The sequence below is a fragment of the Cebidichthys violaceus genome, unplaced genomic scaffold, assembly GCF_023349555.1.
Source record: "Cebidichthys violaceus isolate CVI_PGR_0920_01 unplaced genomic scaffold, fCebVio1.0.p SCAF_8, whole genome shotgun sequence".
NCBI classification, from domain to species: domain Eukaryota; kingdom Metazoa; phylum Chordata; class Actinopteri; order Perciformes; family Stichaeidae; genus Cebidichthys; species Cebidichthys violaceus.
Window position 1 is genome coordinate 7187188 of NW_027176964.1, and position 19528 is coordinate 7206715.

The 19528-nt window shown below is 41.3% G+C and overlaps 1 protein-coding gene across 1 annotated transcript; it reads left to right on the top strand.

Annotated features, from left to right (window-relative positions):
• Window positions 1-2240: 2240 nt before the first annotated feature.
• Window positions 2241-11482, top strand: dsc2l (desmocollin 2 like). Its single transcript, XM_068738047.1, has 16 exons — window positions 2241-2527; window positions 2980-3070; window positions 3207-3415; window positions 3505-3606; window positions 3926-4078; window positions 4438-4582; window positions 4675-4829; window positions 4952-5086; window positions 5252-5437; window positions 5558-5805; window positions 6010-6152; window positions 7289-7510; window positions 8727-8948; window positions 9237-9352; window positions 9512-9844; window positions 10228-11482. Exons 1-16 carry the CDS (start codon window positions 2489-2491, stop codon window positions 10423-10425), a joined length of 2697 nt encoding a protein of 898 aa, XP_068594148.1. The 5' UTR covers window positions 2241-2488; the 3' UTR covers window positions 10426-11482.
• Window positions 11483-19528: the final 8046 nt, after the last annotated feature.

The following is a 19528-nucleotide window of genomic DNA, read 5'->3' on the forward strand; positions in this document are numbered from 1 at the left end:
TTTCAGTGGACACATGCACATCTTGAGAGCTGAATTAAAATATAATAGCCCATCCAGATTTCTATATGCTTTAGATAAGTACACCTCCCCTAAAAGGAATGCAGTCTAACATGACAGCTCTGCATTGAACAGTTGTAGAAACTCTTTTAGTGAGGTGTTGATTCAACTTCATGGTTGGATCGTGTTGTTATACACTGAGGTTTCGTCTAATGTCCACTCCGTTTATATCGATGAGGTCAAACTGTAGAAACACCTCTCAGTAGTTTTAACACACACCGTCAATCAGTGACGTGTTTGGGGTCTTCAGACCCCGTCGCCTCGTGTGGTCCAATGATCACCCCGCTTGGTCCAGAGCCATGTCGACCCTGTGATCTGATGGCTCTACTGCTGCACAATTCCATAGAAAGATATTACCATGAAGCCAACGCCTCTCTAAAAACAGTTTTGACAAAACCGGAATACATAAGCTTCTCTTGGGTAGTATTTATTGCAGGGCAGTCCTAGTAGCTGTTTCAGATAGGTGTGCCTGGCTAGAATGAACTGGTAAGTTTACTGGTAACTGGCAAGGACACATTTTGTGACGTTTGATCACATGGGCTTACATGTGACCGGCATTACAAATGACGCCCTAAGGATCAGTCATCTATTAGTCACATCATTCTCTGGTCTAGAAACGCCACAGAGCAACTTGTCTCACCCGAATACTAGCCAACTTGACTTGACCCTGCCTCCCACTAGCACTCACACAGGCGTATGTCGCTACAATGAAAGGAACAGTCTGAATGGTCTCAATCTTAACAAATTTTAAACACATTATCAGAAAACATCGTGTATGAGCCCTGATGTTGCATCCTGGCAGCACACGCAATTTGGAGTCATCATGCAGGCGGTCTGCTTCAAACGAGATTTTGCAACATTGAATTGATATGCCCAGTGTTATACCTGGGAAGACAACAACAATACTAAACAGATGTGTTCCAAACACACCTTGCTACAACCGATGAATTGTACTGTACATTGCACAAGGATGACGCAAAGGCACTTTTATGACTTTACGTCATTTTAATGTCAAAACTGAGTTTTCCTGAGGACTGAATCATGTCTGGCCTTCTCCAAACTGTACTATTCAGCAGAAAAGTCATGAAGTAATGCTTTGGAGATTCATAGAACATGAAGCACCTGTTGACTGATCTTAGTGTGTCAGTCACAATGAGTAGAAAGTGTGGGAGGGAGAGGTCAGACATCGTGTCAACAGCAGAATAAGCGGACAAATAATGTGTTTATCCGTTCAAACATTATTCTGTGTGCTCCATACTCACACTGAAGCCTGAGCACGAGCATAATTCACTTTCATTTTAACTTGGGGGTGACACAGGAGGGGTATTTCGCTGAGTCTGTTTCGTATTTACTCTGAAGACTCCCAGCAAACCGAGCCCTTTCATTATGTCCACGCCCATGACTCACAGCGGCGCAGCCTTCCTGACATTTTTCTCACCTTTCCTGCTGCAGCTCCACGCAGTCTGACTTCCCCACCCCACCCCACCCCAGTCCATCCATCTGGGACGTGTCGTATAAGGACAGGGGCCCAGTGTTGCTGCCACCAACCACTCTCACTTTTATCAGCAGTTTATAGAGATAGTGAGCGCTTTCGCTGTGGGAGCAGAGAGCCTCCCCCACACCAGGCTTTCGTTCGGCATCACATTCCTGTGGCGTTAAGTGAGGAGCCCAATTCTGCTCCTCCTACCAGAATGCTTCAGTGGAGCTGAGGAGAGAGGAGGGAGCATGCAGGGGTCAATTTCTGGTCTGAGAAAAACAAGCAGAGACACAAACAAGTAATTATACCAAAGAACATGAAAAAAAACAACAACAACACAGACACGTATACTTTTCCTCTGTAGCTTAAACAACTAAAAGCACCTGCTCAGCATTAATAGAAATCAATGTAATATACCTGCAAGACATTGTAGTGCTTCTACAGGCTCATATGGCACAACAATAATAAAGATCCATGGGGAATCATAATCTTTAGCTTTGTCTTGCAACACTCTGAAATGTTACAGAATTACATTAAATGGCACATTAATGCAATGTTTCCCCCTGCTGGCCGAAGAAGGAAAACAAAAATATATAAATGCAAAGGTTTTTTTTATGAGTTGACGTGTTCAGCACAATGGCAAAACAACAGTGAGAACAGCCCCAGGGTGCTTTGGCCAGCGGATCTCAACAGGGAGGCTCAGAGAGTCTGGGTGTGGCAGCCAAAGGTGTGTCTGTCTGTTGACTCAGTGCCAGCAGCGACAGATACCGCGCGCGGCTCAGAGGACAGTCAGCCCAGCCCCCATGACGGCACCGAGCGCTCAAACAGACGGGTGTCTTCTTTAGAGCTTTTTTAAACACACACACTAATCCACCCGTCGCTCTTTTCGGACGATTCACCGTCGGTTGAGTTCGGCTTCCTCCTTCGGACAAAGTCCATCAAAAGTGTTCAACAATGGCGAATGTTTTACTTTTCAACCTCTGCTCGCTGTTGGTAAGTTTTTTTCTTCTTTTGTATACACATCCTCTCGCCTGCTAAGGTATTTTTCGATACGATTGTAACGTTAGACCACCGCGTTAAGCTGAAAGAGATACATTTTTAGTGTTTCTTTAGCAGGAAAAATGTTGGTTGTGGTAATTGTGTCGCACCTACCTATTCATTTCTCCAGGGTTAGAATATTGTCATTTATGTGCAGAATTTTGTCCACAATTTCTCCGGTTCCTGAGTTTCCTCCACCTTGTCCATTCAAGTCTGAGGCTTTTATAGTCAACGTATATGTATCCTGTCTCTAACTAATAGATAAGATATACAATGCACTGATTAATACATTATACTTTTTAAGTTTCCAACTAAACCTGTGACTCATATTCAAATGATTGCTAGGAAATGCACACAATGTCTCTATCTCATTTGAAACTCACTGTGAGATCTACTCTCTACCTCAGATCCTGTCTTGTGTGGAGTCGTGTAAAATCCCGACCTCTCTGTACATAGTTGTGCCAAACGCACTTCTACCTGGATCCAAAATCACGACAGGTGGGCCACCTCACTCAGCAGTCTGTTCGTTCGTTCTTTATCGAACAGTAGTCTCCATTTTCACCGCATGAATTGTCCCGTGCACTGGTTTTGTAGCCGCCTTTTAACCACTATCTCTTCCTCTCTCGGTTCTCAGTTAAAGTGTCCGACTGCGACATCGAATCGATGCGCTTAACTTCGAGCGACCCGAGCTTTACAGTGAGGAGCAGCGGGGTGATAGAAACCGTAACGTTGGTGTCGGTGGCAGCGGCGGGGCGGACATTTTCTGTCCTGGCTCAGGACAACAGTGGACCGGACAGGGAGATGGTCGTTCACCTTGTTCACAGTACAACGGGGGGAAAACAGGTGAGGTTACGCCGAGGCTGTAAGCTATTATAGCAGGTTTATACATGTCAGAATCTCTAAACAACTCTGACCCTGTTTGTGTTTCCCAGGAGCCCACAGGCTTCCTGAAACGCTTCAAGAGACGCTGGAGTCCCCACCCCTTCAACATACTGGAGAACAGTCAAGGACTGTATCCAAGAGCCATTGACATGGTAATTATAGCTGATCCTAATCCTGAAAATATAAGCTTTTTCTTTTCTTTTTACATTTGATCTTTATCGCATTATTTGCAATACAAATCCACACATTTTACCCCCCCCCCCCCCCCCCCCCCCCCCCACAAACACACACGCACACACACACAGATTATGTGATTACGCCTCTTAAATACATTACTTTCCACTGAGTTCATGCAGTGATTAATTCCTTTTTTTCTTCTTTTTTTATACCTGCACCACCAGATTGTCTATTGAAATCTGTGTTTAATGGTGTTGGCTTGAATATGTTTGAATTTGTTGATTTCCGTTGTAGATTGTGTCGGACTCGGAAGTCAAGCATAAAGTGTTCTACACCATCAGTGGGCCTGGCGTCGATCAGCCTCCAATGAATGTGTTCAGTCTCAACACAACTGGGATGTTGTTTGTGCATAAGGCAGTTGATCGCGAGGAGTTCCCGAGGTTTATAGTGAGTGTGAAACACCATTAGAACCAATGATTATTTTCCTTACCAATTAATCTGATGATTCTTTTCTCAAAGAAGCGATCTTGGTCTATAAAATGTCATGAAACTGTAAAAAATGCCCCCTCCGAATTTCCTAAGGCCAACAGAGAAGTTGGGTACAGCAATGTTTGGCTTTTTTTGTCTAAAAAACAATTTAAACAATTAATCGACAACTGTAGTGTCGAGCCAAACTGTTTATTATGTTGATTCAACCCTTAAGTGGAATAATTCAGGTTTGACATTGCTGCACGTTGGCTGAAAGGCCCTTTAACTAATCTGTCATTGAAATTTAAATAGTAAAATTGACTTTTTTTTCATTACAGTTAACAGTCAGAGCCTTCGACATAACTACCAAGCAGGAGACAGACAAATCTTTGGACATCATAATAGATGTGGACGATGTGAATGACAACGCTCCGACATTCCGAGACTCAATGCAATACACTGTGCTCGAGCAGAGCGCTGCAGGTGAGGAACACGAAATATACACCAGTAATCTTGCGCTATTAGATCTTCAGTTTGAGGGATAATAAACTCGTTGTTCATGTTCTACACCACAGGGACAGTGGTGGGTAGGGTGAATGCTACAGACAGGGACCAAGCAAAAACCCTCCACGTCAAGATCAGGTATTCTCTCAAGACAGGATTAGACCTGTTTGCCATCAACCCTGATACCGGTATCATCTCAACGGCAACCAACACCTTGGACAGAGAGGTGAGTACCAGCGCCACTGTATTATCGAGTTCTGAATTATGCCAATTAGATCATACAAATCTTCGTCTTGTGCCTCATCTTCACCCTTTTTATCGTATCACTTTGTCACACTTTTTCTTTAGGTAAAAGACAAGCATGTGGTGGTAGTAGAAATCAGAGATATGGGCGGTGCAGTAACTGGTCTGTTCAACACAGCAACGGCAACCATTACTGTGGGTGATATCAACGACAACCCACCGACTTTCACAAAAACATCTGTAAGTGATAAGTGGTTACTTTAAAAAAAGAAAAAATGTAATATATATATATATATATATTTCACATCTCAAAATTATGTCTTAATGTTTTTGGACAGTCAAGTATTTGGTGTCAGTGTTTTGAGTTTTAATTGATTTAAGTAACACACTTTTTGTGTCCTTTAGTTTGCAGCCAGTGTCAAAGAAAACGAAAATGAAAAACTTGTCCTTCGAATTCCCGTTGAAGATAAGGATTTAATAAAAACACCGAACTGGGTTTCCAAATTTCTCATCACGAAAGGAAATGAAAATGGACATTTCAGAATCGATACTGACCCCAAAACCAACGAGGGGCTTCTGTATGTCTCAAAGGTGAGTGAGATTTAATATTATTATTAATAAACTAGTAGCTATTTAATATGATATAGAGACTCACATGTTATGGCCTGTAACACAGCATTAAATTAGATTTGTATTTCCCTGTTTTTCCAGCCCTTAGATCATGAGCAGAACAAAAATGTAAATCTTGAGATTATGGCACGTAATGAAGCCGACCTGGTTGGCACCACGGCCAAATGGCTGTCCATCCCCGTGGATGTCACTGTCCTCGATGAAGATGAGGGTCCAGCGTTCTCAGCCCCTACCATCCGCTTCATCGTCAAAGAGAACACGCCAAACGACACGGTGATAGGAAGTTACACAGCTCTGGATCCTGAGACCAAGAGCAGCAACGGCATCAAGTAAGCCATCCTGCTTTATGGTCGTCTTGAAGCAATTAGCTTTCCTGTGGCACAGTATAGCTGACAGCAGAAACAGTTGCAGCTAATGCTCAAGACCCCAACTCAAGTTCATTTTACTTCTCTTTAACACTGGAGGGCAGACTTTAACTGCAGAATTGGAGAAGGTGTTCCTAATAAACAAGTACGTTTTCCCTCCTTTCTCAGGTATTACAAGATCACAGACCCAGCCTCCTGGATCAATGTGGACAAAGACAGCGGGGAACTGAAGGTGGCAAACACAATTGACAGAGAGTCGCAGTTTGTCCAGAATGGAATCTACAACATCACCATGAGGGCTGTTGATGCTAGTAAGTTCCTTGTAAATGCTGAACATTTCCTCTTCTGTGACTTGTGTAAGCCACGCACTCCACGCAGAACCAAGCTGTTATTATAACGGCAAAAACACACTGATGCATAGTGGTGCAGGGACGGCGTATTTTTGTAGGCCAACCCCGGAAGTTAGTGTCGCACTGGGGATGTTTTATTTTTTGGATCGTTGCAGAAAATAAGCTCCGCGGCAAACACAAGTTTATAATACTTACACGACTTCTTCATAAAGGAACACCACTTTTATGATTTTTGAGGAGTGAATTCAATCGGTGGAAGTCAAAAGCTAACATTATACGCTATAAATGAAGTACAACACGGTCGCGTGAGTGCGAGTATACACAACGATTCTGTAAATGCGGACTAGTCGGTGTCATTTAGCCCCTTACAGCCTTTTCTAAGACACGTAAAAGCTTCACAAGAGGGGTATTCACTGACGTATTTAATATCGTAGAATAAAACCGTTACCTGTCTTGAGCTTCTGTCAACCACAGACCTTATTTCTTGCATTTAATTTCAAATTCCATGTAAAAAAAAAAAAGGGAACAGGAAGTGCAAAAATGCGAACTCATTTCATGGTTTTAGGACTGCAGCGTTCTACTACTCAGATAATTACATACGCTCCAGTACATCTCCTGTACTTCCATAATTCTGCTGAACCGTAGAACCACTTGACTGATAAAGAAATGTAATTCTTTAAATCACATCACATTACCTGTTTTATAAACTCACTCCGTCTTCGTTAGGTTTGGTAAATTTCCAAACCAAGAACTTTGCTTTGGGAAAGTGAGTCGTCTTCATGTCTAATCAACACAGACGTCACCGTCAGGCATCTTTGTGGCATTGTTACACCATATGAAAGTTGTTCACAAACACCAGCTCCACCCTCGCCGGTATCTGTCTGAACAAACAGCAGGTCTCGCCAGAGAGAAACTGTTGACACATCGTGTTTTGTGACTTACAATGACTCACGCTTCTCTGATGTGAAAATTGGGCTCACACCCAGCTGCTTGTCGGAATTAGAAAATTCCTGATTATTCACACTCACTTTTTTTTCTGCCTCAACATGCCCTCTTTTATCAGGTATAAATACTAATGTAACTCTCATGTATTTTAGGCGCCAAGACAGGAACAGGAACAGTCATCATCGTGGTGGAGGATGTCAACGACAACATCCCAACTATCCCCACCACCGACTTGGTGTCCTGTGAGAAGGATGGGGAGCTCGGCTCGGTTCTGCTTGTGGCCGAAGACAAAGACCAGAGCCCCTTTTCCTCCCCGTTCAGCTTTAGTTTGCCAACTGATCATGATGGCAAATGGTCTGTGACAAGATTTAATGGTAGGTGGTTGTATTCATTTTTTTCTGTTAGAAGAGTGTCTTTTAGACAAAATAAACATGCATAACAGCAGCAATGCATTATCGAAACATCTGTTAAAGCTCTGTAAGGAAAAAAAATGTATTCATTGAAATATTTACTATCTCCAAAACACGTTATCAAAATAACCCAGAAACACAATGGCTAGTGAATGAGCCAGAGTCAGGCATAAAGTAGATTTCTAATAGCTTGACTGATAATACATTTTTGAGGCTTAAGACCTGCATTCAAAGTCTTACTTAAGTAAAACTACAGAAGAATCATCACCAAATATACTTAAAGTTTCAAAAGAATGAGAACAGAATGACCTGCTATATATATTTTACATTATTAGATCATTATCATTTCTACAGGTATTTTACTTCATATCATATTTTAAGAGCGCATTTTATGTTTTGTAACTAAAAATCAAAATAAAAGTAGTGGAGTATAACCGTCAAAATCTGCAGAAAGTGAAAAGTGCAGTACTTGTGTAAATATAACTAGTTACTTTCCAGCACTGAAACGATACAAACAGCTGTTTAAAGTCTGATAACAATATATTAGCCAATATATTTTTTACCACTTAACATTTTTGATGAAAATCCCTGAGATTATTTTTTTTTTAATGAAGCGCATCCATAATATGTACAGTGGAACATTTTAGAGTTGTAAAAAAAAGAAAACATTGCTCCCTGGTGGACAAACAAGGTAATGCTGACACTGTTCAAAAGTGCTGCAAACATCTATTGTCCTGAAATTTCTCATTAGGCGACTTGTATTCTAATACGAAACTGTACATTTATGATGAGCCTACGTTAGACAGTGATATTTACTGGCCGATTCATCACTCGGCTTTCCTAATGTGGTTGGGACATAAAGAGTATACGTGTTGATTTGTGAAACAAAGAATTTGCAGCATGGGCAATGCATAGTCACTAAAACGAAGACTGTTTTGATATTGTTTTGCGGTTGTTTTAGTGGGGGATGGCAACCAATTTTGTAAGCTGCGTTCCACCGCCTATGTTACAGAGGGTGAACTTTTTTTAAATATGAAATGACATCTTTTGGTGAAGTATTTAAAACACTTGCTTGAATCCGTCCTGAAAAAAATTAACTTTTTCTAACATTAACGTGTTCTGCACATTTCTCTGAAAACCCTGGAGAGTAATCTCTTTTTGACACGTGCTTCCTCCTCAGATACAGCAGCTACGTTGCAGCAGATGAAAGAGCTTCCTACTGGAAAACACAATGTTCTCTTGGACGTTAAAGATCTGCAGGGCTTTGGTAAAACGCAGACGGCAACAGTGAGGATCTGCCGCTGCAGGAATGGAGACTGCGTTACCAAACCAACCTCTGTGTCATTTGGGCCAATGGGTATACTGGCTTTGCTGTTGCCTCTGCTCCTCCTCCTACTGCTCGGTGAGTTCCCCAGCTGCTATACCCTCGCCAGCAGAATTGTGAGGCTGTGTAGATAGTGAAACAGGAGTTTTGTGCTCACGCATGTGTAAAAGCGCAAGGAGAGTGATAGAAAGTTAGAGGTTGTGCCACTGAATTATGGATCGTATATTAGGCACAGAGCAATGATATGTGGTAGTATCATTATACAGTGTATAATGTCTTAATGCTCACTCTTGTGATGCCTTCCACACTGTTATAAAATGCACTCCTTGTGCATTCATTGCTAACATACTTGCTTTGTTATTGTAGCCCTTCTGCTCGGACTTTTCTGCACAACAGCGAAAGAGCATCTGAAATTTGACGATGGAGGAGACAGTGGTGGAATCCTGCTCAAATCAAACACAGAGGCCCCGGGGGAAGAAGTGGTAAGGACATCATAATCAAAGCATTGCTTCGGCCCATTGCCTTGTAAAGAAACCTCATTCTTTTATCTTCGCTTTTTTTCCTCTCTCTTTTGCTGCATTTATTTAATTGATACTTGATTGCCTGTTTTTGATTTGTTTGTTTTTTTTGTTTCTCCGCAGGATTCCAGTCTCATCATTGTTCCCACTACAGGGGCTGAATCAGCAGTGAAAGGCTCCGTTCAGGGTTTTGGGACGAATGCATGGATGGCAAACAACGGCTCCGGCACAATGGGAGCCAAAAGCACCCACGTGAATGGGATGTATAATTCCGATGTTGTCGCATCCGATTTCGACCAGTACTATACTAATAGTGCTGGCAAGTATAACCAATATGGTGCTCAATCGGTAGGAGGAAATTACATAGGTAGCGTTGAAGGCTTTGACAACAGATACCTCGCCCAGGACTCGACTCTTCTTCGCAACTGGCAAACGAACGGCCGCTATCTACAACAGGTAACAAAAAGTTCAGATTTTTTATATATTTATAGTATAACAAAAAAAGAGGGAGGGCTAAGAGTGGAAGGAAGCACAAAAAGTGGCCGAATTAAATGTGTCCAGATGTGTACACCTTTCATTCTCTGAGGTTTAATAACTTCTTTGTTATCTGTAAGGGCTCAGGTAACTCTCCGGTGTAATATAATCGTGTTCTCTAAGCCGTGATGGCAAACGTTATTATTTCTCAACTTCTTGGTAAGAGATATTATTTCTCTGTGTAATATCTGACTGCCAGTCATATCCTGAGCAGACATGGTGTAGTATCTCCCCTCCTATCGCTCAGGCTTGGTCCACGCCGAGTAATAACGCGCTTCCTCTCCCCTTCCGCTTTCGTCTTGCAGAAGCTGGTCTACTTCAAAACAGAGGACGACGGGCGGTACGCGGACGACCACCTCCGCTCCTACGGGTTCGAGGGGGTGGGCTCCGCAGCCGGCTCCGTGGGATGCTGCAGTGACATCGGCGACGACGAAAACCTTGACTTCCTGAACACGCTCGGACCAAAGTTCAAAACTCTTGGAGACGTGTGCAGAAAGACATGAACGATGGAGCTAAAAAATAACGGTGCTCACTCCTAACTGTGCCGGATGCAGAGACGGGCCTGGGATCTGAATGTTTTTGGCGTGCCCCTGAACATGAATGAGAAAAAGAACAAGTAGGTGGCGTCAGCGCACCTCTCTGCTGTCGCTTTTTGTCGTTATTTTTTTTCTTTGCTGCTTTTTTTGGCAAAAGTCTTTTACACTGAAAACTATGCAAATGCAGTCAGTCGTACATGCGTTGAGTCATGTGTTTTTTTTTGCCTTTAGAGTCATCCACCATTATCTACACCTGCTTCTCCATGTAGAATGAGATTTGCAGGTGAAGGCTTGCGGGGTTTTCGGTCTACTGTATGAGTGTTTGGGTATTTTGGTTATTGTTAATCATCAGTGTTTATAGTAAGTAAGATACAATTTTGCAGTTTTGTGGCTGAGTTTAAATTGCTTGCTCAATTTTTATAGTTTTTATATGTTTTTTAAAGAAAAGAAAAAAAGAAATGCCTAAATGAAATAAGACAATAGAACTGCCGTCTTTAATATTTCACATAAACTAACTTCCTCTAAAATGACATGTTTTGAATTATTTATGAATTTTAAACAATAATGTTGATTGCGTTCACTGGTTTTCAAATTCATACAGTAATATATTTGTGCAGACACATTCCTCCGCAGCTCTCGGCCGTTAAATGGGTGTAGCTTCAGCCCTGTGTGTCATTGAGGTTGTTCCAACATACTGACAGTAGTCCTGTGAAAGCCAGCATGAGGGTGTGAATGTGATGAGTGAGGTGCTGCTGACACTGCCTGCAACTGTTTGAATACCAGACTTACCAGAAACAAGAATGGCTTAACAGATGAGAAAAAAAATGTCCTTGAACCTGAAAATTAAAAGGGAATATTCTAAGTCCAATTTGTGTATGCTGGGTTGTTGACGTTGTAATTGTGCATGGCCATTAAAGAATGTTTCTTTTGGTGAACTTGTGCTGCTGTGCCAGATGTAGTTTTTGTTCCCATGTTGCAATACGATTCAAATAGCATCAATATCAAATAAAAAGCCTTCCTTGTACTTTAACTGAGTTTTTTGGCAGAACGATAGAACAGAATGTGAGAGCTAAATAGTTGTTCATTGTGCCCAGTGTCTGTGTGTACTCTGGTGAATGATTTACTGGGTGTGGCACTCCGAGCTTGCACAATGTGAAGGGCACGGTGTTACTGCCAAGCTCCACGCCTCCTGGCTAATATTTACCTCCAGGCTTCTGCAGATCGAGTTGGTGCATTTAAACAATATTGTTTTGCCTTTTCTGTAATTTATTCCATGCTAAAGGTGCTGCTAAGTTGCCCCAAAGTTAAGCTCCACCACGATGTGATCTATTTTATTTTTTTAACAGAAAAATATCCTCATCTTTGAGAAAGATTTTCCAGTGAAAGGAAATTCACTGTAGGGTCCAATCAATGTTGCTTTTAGTCCATTATTGATAGCTTGTTTAAAAAGGCAACATTCTGTAGATAACAAGCTTAGATACATTATGCACAGAGTTCCATGAATAAATAATACAGTATAGTAAATGTATTGAAACCCAAATTGAAATCCCCCCATGAGTTCTTGAGGTTATCGCGCTTTGGCCGATTACAGATTATTAATGTATAGAGAATTGGTTTTTTTGTATTATGTAAAAGCATCGGTGCTCGTAAACAATTCACTAAGTTTTGTTTCGATGACATGCAGATCATGAATCAGTGTGATGAATTACAAATCTAAAGCTGGAAATATAATTAGAGGGTCCAGAAAGGACCATCTGTCATGTGATTGTGCTGAGGTGTATCAAAGATGACAACAGAGAGCAGGACAAAAAAAATAAAAAAATAGGGAAATTAGATATTGGAATGAAACTGGTTTCTCGCTAAGATCAAACACTGGAATCTCGTTTAAAAATACAACAATATTATCTGCACAAATTACAATAATACTGTCACAGTTATGGGAGGATGTGAACGAGATGAGAACATCAAGGGTTTTTGCTCAAAATCCCACCGGGGCCAATTAGGAGAATCTTGAAAAGTCACTTAACTCAAAATAATGGAAATAAGCAGTTAACCCAAATATCTGAAGAAGGCACTCCAAGCACATACGGCAGTTCTATTAACCCTATTTTACCAATAAACACTCTTTATTTCTTTTTAATTACCATCCTCTGCAGAAATAAAAGCTTTTGTGTGTAACTGGAATTCCGAGGAATTTTTCGGGACACATTTCCACGCAATGTATTCACCATGGCAACCCTGAGTTCATCCTCTGTGTTGGGTTTGTTACTAACAAACTGGTGATGACACAGAATTAAGACCTTCGGAGTTACTGTTGGGACAGCAAAATTCATTAGACAGTTTATTTATAGACGAATACCATTCAACGGGTGTGAAATGTATCGTGGAAGTCCAAATCTGGAAGGAAAGAGTTTGACATGCCCGTAGCAGATCTTAAATGATAAGGTGCCTCACCTCGCACGCTCACTGCTGCACACTGCCTTCATTTTCACACAAGACACAGTTAGCACAAAAGAAAACATTTCCACAAAGCCCAACTGCTCGAAACAACGTGCTCAGCTGTCCTAACATATGGTGTGCGTGCGCCATGGGAGCTGCATGACAAAAATACCTTCGCAGCAATTAAAGCGACAACAAACGAGAGCTTTAGATCGTTTCTTTGAGCGTTGTCAAGCGCACCCTTATGTTAAGCAACGGCACTGATAAGCCACGTAATTCAATGGACCACTTTGTGTGTGTCCACCCTTATCAGAGCTGCTTGAGCCATCACTTCCAGTCACTTCTGTAAAGATGCAATTAATTCTAAAGCAGCAGCGTGAAATTAATTTATTGCTTGTAATTAGTTTTCGGCATACTGTGAAAACAATCTCTCCAGATAGGGTGTTTTCACCCTCCACCAGAGAGTCTGAGGACACTTGGCTCCATCCGAGTTCAATATGGAGTGGAGCCTTCAGCTGCCAAGAACTCGGAGCACAGCAACTTCTTAACCCCCTGCTGACTTTGGCCTCAGGATTTATGGCTTTAAATGACATGTGCGAGATATTCCAGTTGCTGTGAATGCACAATGCAAAGTCATTTCTTCACTGTGTGCCTTGGGAAAGCACAAACCAGGTCATGTATATATGGAATTTAGGTTATTTTGTGATTAATTAAGATGCAGAATGTGTGTGTTCCTACAACAGGCCCTATTCAAATGAGGATGTATAGTGATGTATTCATGACGATGTATTGTTAACAATTATTTACGTGTCACTAATCGCGTATGACTCATTTGCATTTATGAAGACAAGACATTATGACTTTTAGTGCCACTAGGTGTCACACTTACATCTCATCTGAGTTGTGGCGATGGCTCTGGTGTAATATTTCTCCTAGAAGGTGACTGATTTCTGTCAAGACACTTCCTCTTTCCATCTCATGTGTAACCAAACACCTGATATCACTCCAATTAAGCTGTAAAGTCACGACAGCAATGCTAAAGTGAAGTAATGAGACCATTTGTGCCTTCCCGTGCTCCGACGTGCTGTATGCCAGACTTTACAGTTATCCCGTGCTCTTCGTCACCGTCACTGATATTTGGTGTCACTTATCTAACAAGGCTTCTCATTGCACCTCCATGCTCATTAGAAGTGAAGTAAGAGTGGAGCATGCCACCACCTCTCAAGGATAGGGTGCTGATTGATGGGGCAGAAACTGCAAAAAAGTGGTGATAGTTAATTTAAAAGTCACACTTTTAATGATTTAAATATTTGCCCGTCTCTGAATGATTAACCTTGTCAAATACCAAAGGACAATTATGTTGTATACGTAATTTAAATGATGTAGTGTATTATTTACAGTAACCAAATATTGGATAACAAGAGTAGAATTTAATTTCCAAGCTTATTACCATTTTCTTCCCACTTATATATTTGAGCATCTACTGTCTTTTTAATGTCTGATTGTAGTGTCTTTCATCCCTTATTTGAAGGTGTTGCATTTTATTTAATTTTTTAGCACTTTGAGCTACTTGTATGAAAAGTGCTCTTTAAATAAAGTTATTATTATGAAGGTATTTCTGGTCTACTCTTACGAAAGATAGAATGTATTAAAGAGACTGATTTGACTAATTCTTATTGTGCCAGCTATCATCATAACACCTACTCTTAACGTACCATTTGGCAGGATGTGCTTTACATTAACTATGCAAGAGCTTAAATGACTTGTTAAATTGTTTGTCTGAGCTATTGTGCTTCTTCCCAGGGTCGCCCGCCATATCTTTCACACTCAATTTAAATGTGCAGCTCACATATTAATTAAATAAATCAGTTTGGCAGCTGAAAGCCTCAGTGATACATCTGGGTCTTAATTAGTCGAAAGGATTCAAGTGATAAACAGCCTAAAAAATATGTGTATAAATGCTAAATTAACTCATCCATGGTACCTTCATACAGTCTAAATATTAATTTGCCATTCATTTCCTTTTCCCCTTCCATTTGTATTGTGAGATGCAGATAGAGTTTTTATTTTATTGATTGCTTTCTATAATCATGATTTTTTTTCCAACATGGACATCTGAACGCTATCTCATTGATCAGAGATATAATTGTATCTCCATAAGGCTAATGAGTGGACTGCCCCTGGTAAACACTGTCTGAAAAAATATGTCATTATTCTCCCTGGATTTAAATGATGTGGCCATGTGGATGTTACCGAACAGAAGTAATTTTCTAAGACAATGAGCACAAGGACGTGAGTGACGCACACGATAAAAGCATAGACGGGGAAATGAGAGTATAAAGTTACTGGTGATTTATTTTTTATTACAATTAGATAAGAATATGCTTTCCTTTGACCCATTTCCCTCCAGTTAATGGAAAAAAATATAGAATAGAGTAACAAACATCGCAAGATGAAAGCTAAGCTTAGCTTTCATCTTGTTTCTCCCATTGAGAATGTAACATCGGAGGAGGACCGAGCGGCTGTATTCATCTAACTTGAGTTTCACCACCAAGTGTACACCACAGTAACAGACCTCAGACTCATTACTGCATCGAATGAATGGCTGAGGTTGACCACTATTGAGCGCATTCATCTCCGTAGTCACACCTCTGAACCACATCAAAAGACTGTTTAGTTGTGTGGTCGAAATATCTGCTTGTGTTTGTCTCTATTGAGCGGAAGTATTGAAGTGCAATGAACTGAAGGCCAGGGTGCAGCAGCAGACACAGTACACGCAAAAAAAAAATCCAAAAGGACGGCTCCCATTCATTATTGTTCATCCAGCTGAGGCTTACAATATAGATGGCACTCTGGGTGAGGTGGTTAGGCTTTGAAGAAGAAGTTCTGAGACATTCACAGCTTGTCTTGGCAGTGCTGGTGTGAGGTTGAAATGGCGTCTGCAACTACTGTACGTCAAGTACCGCACTCGTATAAAACAGGAATAAAAGAACAGCCGCAAACAAAACCAAAAAAATTTGAGATTGCTGCAATCTGAAAAGGGCGGCGCTGGTGCCAGAAAACCTTCAGAGAAAGGCTTGTTCCGAGAGTTTCTGTCTGACTAAGAGGCTCAGTGTGACGTTGCCGCTCGTCAGAAGCGTCAACATATTAGCACAGTGGCCTTGTTACATTCATCTGACAGAAACAGAGAAAAAAAAAAAGGAGGACCTGACAAAGTGTTTTCCTCTGTAGGAGTCACAATCAAAGCGAGCCCTCCCTAAAATCTTACTGTCATGTTTCACAAACTGCTAGAATTTAACAGCTGAACACGCAAGGATCAGCAGAGTGAGAGTTGCCAGAGTAGAAAGGAGGAAATAGACGGGGTTAGACAAGCTGAGGAGGGAGGGGGAGGGGGTAAACAGGTAGATTAAGAGCATAAAGAAGAGAGGCCTGTGATTTTGATGACTGATGTTGAGCATCGAGTCGGCGCAAAGACAGGAGGCTCACTCCGGCTATTAGTGTGTAACCCCTGTGGTGAAGATCTATAAGGCTGATCACCTTCTGTGTGAGCTGCTGCTCTTGCCTCGTTGCCAGGCTCCTGGCAGGGCGCAGAGAGAGAGAGACTTCGGCTGACTACAAAACGCAGTCTCACACACACACACACACACACACACACACACACACACAGGGGCTATGCCCTGATAACCACACAGTGTTAGTGAGGAACTTAATTGGCCCGCTGCACATTTGACTTCAGGGAATGTTTTGAGACTGTAGGTGTCAAAACAACACACGCTAAAGGTTGAAGCTGTAGATATAAAGCGTGCAAGCAAATCTCTGCCCCCTCAGTCCTCTGAGCTCAATGGCCATAACAACATATTTGCATATTGATGAGGATACTTGGAAAGTTTTTAAGCCACGAGTAAACATTCAAATTAAAAAAAAAAAAGAAAAAAAAAGGATTATTGGACTGAACGTAAACATCACCATTTTGGGGGAAGCACTATTTTCTGCTCTATTTTTGGAGCGAATGTGTGCTCATTCCATATTATTCTACAAGTAATATGGCAAAGCAGAGCTGTATATCAGTCACAGAGGATCTGCATCGGCAAGTGAGAGAAAATACATGCAACATGCACACACTGCATGCGTAACAGGGCACATAAGAATACGACTTCATTATCTTTGAGTAAATGTAAACACGGTGGTAGCAACAAAAACCAATACTGCACAGGAGCAAATCTCCTACTAAGCCCTGTGACCACTTTGTTGTTTATTTATACCAAAGTCTGGAGAAGTTAAGCCACACTGACACTCCTCACATGTCGATCCCTTTCATGTTCTTAGACTGATCTCATAAGACATGTTTTATACCCACCAACACTGATGCTGAGGGAATAGAATTTATTGATTTGCTGTCAGACTTGGATCAACACGGTCCTATCAGGAGGCTCGGTACATAGCAACACAGCCGGTGGACGGCAAGCAGAGCACAAATAGACCAGCAAATGATGATGTGGGCCAGGGAAAACACAGGGTTCACCCCATATCACATGCAGCAGGCTCAAAACAAGTAGCATCACACAAATCTGCGGCGCTCCGTTGAGCTCGCTTGCATTCCCAGACAATTGGCAGCCGGGTGATAGATATCAGTGTAGACCTGATTTGACTGAGTTGATAATCAATACAGAAATAATGAATCGCAGCAGCACACTGTTCTATCCCAATCGTAAAGCTGCAGATTCTGAAATCTTAGCAGGCAGCCAACAGTTACCACACACAAATATGCTTATTCACTTTCTGGAGTCAAGAAATAGTTAAACGAGACATAATGTGACATGACAATCTGTAAAACAATTTTTATTTTAAAAATGTAAATTATTAAACAAACGCAAAGATATAATGTGTTTATTAAGCTTCTGGGTAGATTTTGTAACTGTTGGACTGAGCAAAGCTAGCTGTTCACCCCCGTTTTGTGCTAAGCTAAGCACAAATAAATTGCATTTGGACATGATGCATACATTGGTGTGTGCATTTATTTATGGGTTCTGGTAAAAAGATAAAATACAACCCAGGTTAGTCAATTCATCCTTTGTCTCAATGATTGCAACGTCAACAGTGCTCATGTTACAAAGTACTCCACCAGAAAAGTGCTCTCGTAATGACTTGATTGGTCAATGCAGTGCATTGTCACAAAATGTTGCATTGTGGGGCATGGGTTGAGTCGGATTCATCATTGGTTTTCATTGAAATAGACACAAGGGCTGTGTGTTTGTCGCAGGGCTATTATCAGTTGGAACACTGCCCATTTTGAACACCTGCTCACAACACACATCTCGTTCAGCAAACAGGCCACCTTGACCTTGGCTATTTGCTGTACTTGCAGGGTTACCCGTCCCTTTAAACAAGGGAAAGGTACCCCCCCCCCCCCCCCCCCCCACACACACACACACACACACACATACACGCACACACCAAAACATCCTCTTCTTCTCTCTTTGATTGCCACCCCAACATCCCAGAAATCACTCACATCTATTGTGAGGGACAGGTAAAGGAATGATGGAGGAGGATAAATCGATGCCAGTACATTTGGCAGTCATTCCTTTTCTCTAACCTTTCATCCTCTCCACCAAGAGGTCAAATCAAAGCCCCATCATCAGCCATTCCAACGATGCGGAATGAATTGTTGCATGATTTGAAAAAAAAAAAAATCTGCTCAACAGAATGAAATGTGTCTAGACAATACACCGGATCTCTGTATGTGGCCATTTTGAAGAATTGAAAAACCACACATTCCTTTTTTTAAGGAGCTCTTCATGTATTTCCAGTTATCCGATACTGACATCCTTCTTGCCAATGTATCTATACTGCTGTAATGTCTCATTAAAATATTTCACATATTGAGTTTTCTTATTAATTGCGATGTACATACATATGTTTTTAAGAGACGATATTTACATTAAAGCTCGGCACTGACTCACTTATTATGTGCATAGAGATTGGAGAGTATGGAAGAGCCCCTATGCATCCTGCAAACACAGGAATGACCAAAACCAGCTGGGTTTGACTTTTCGAGGGTCACTGTCCGGTGCGATGAATCCCTCCAGGATCAAATGAATGCATTACCAGGCGCCTGTGATTAATTACTAACAGGGCCCACAGGGCAAATTGCTGCCACAGATGACAGCTTGTGTGATAACATTTCTTATCAGCCACCTCCATCACCCCTTCCATAACTCACACACATCACAGCCTGATTTAGACCTTTTTTCAAGGAAGGTATTGATGGAGCCATTTCTGCCAAATGATTGAATCCTTGGGAAGAATTGCAACCTTTATGTTTTAGTGCATATTAAACAGGTAAAGGTAGAGAATGGATAAAAAACTAAAAGATATAATTTTAAAAAAGGCATTTACGGACACAGACGCTTGTAGGGGAAGCATCCAGAGTCCTTATTCTTAACCTAAATTGAAGTTGCTTTAAAGTTTAAAGATTATGTTTAAACCTAAGATAATTTTGTGCATCAAATGGAAGATATTTCAAAAACATGCATTCTCAAACAATCCTTGAGGGTTTTTACTCATCTGCCTCCCTAAAGTATGGTGTTTTGGCAAATAATAGTAGACCCACTTGTTTCAGATTAGGAAA

Excerpts from the sequence above, each read along its gene's own strand:
- dsc2l (XM_068738047.1), top strand. The coding sequence starts at position 2,489 with ATGGCGAATGTTTTACTTTTCAACCTCTGCTCGCTGTTG. Across the intron at positions 2,528-2,979 it reads TCAACCTCTGCTCGCTGTTG|ATCCTGTCTTGTGTGGAGTC; the intron begins GTAAGTTTTTTT and ends TCTCTACCTCAG. Across the intron at positions 6,153-7,288 it reads CATGAGGGCTGTTGATGCTA|GCGCCAAGACAGGAACAGGA; the intron begins GTAAGTTCCTTG and ends CATGTATTTTAG.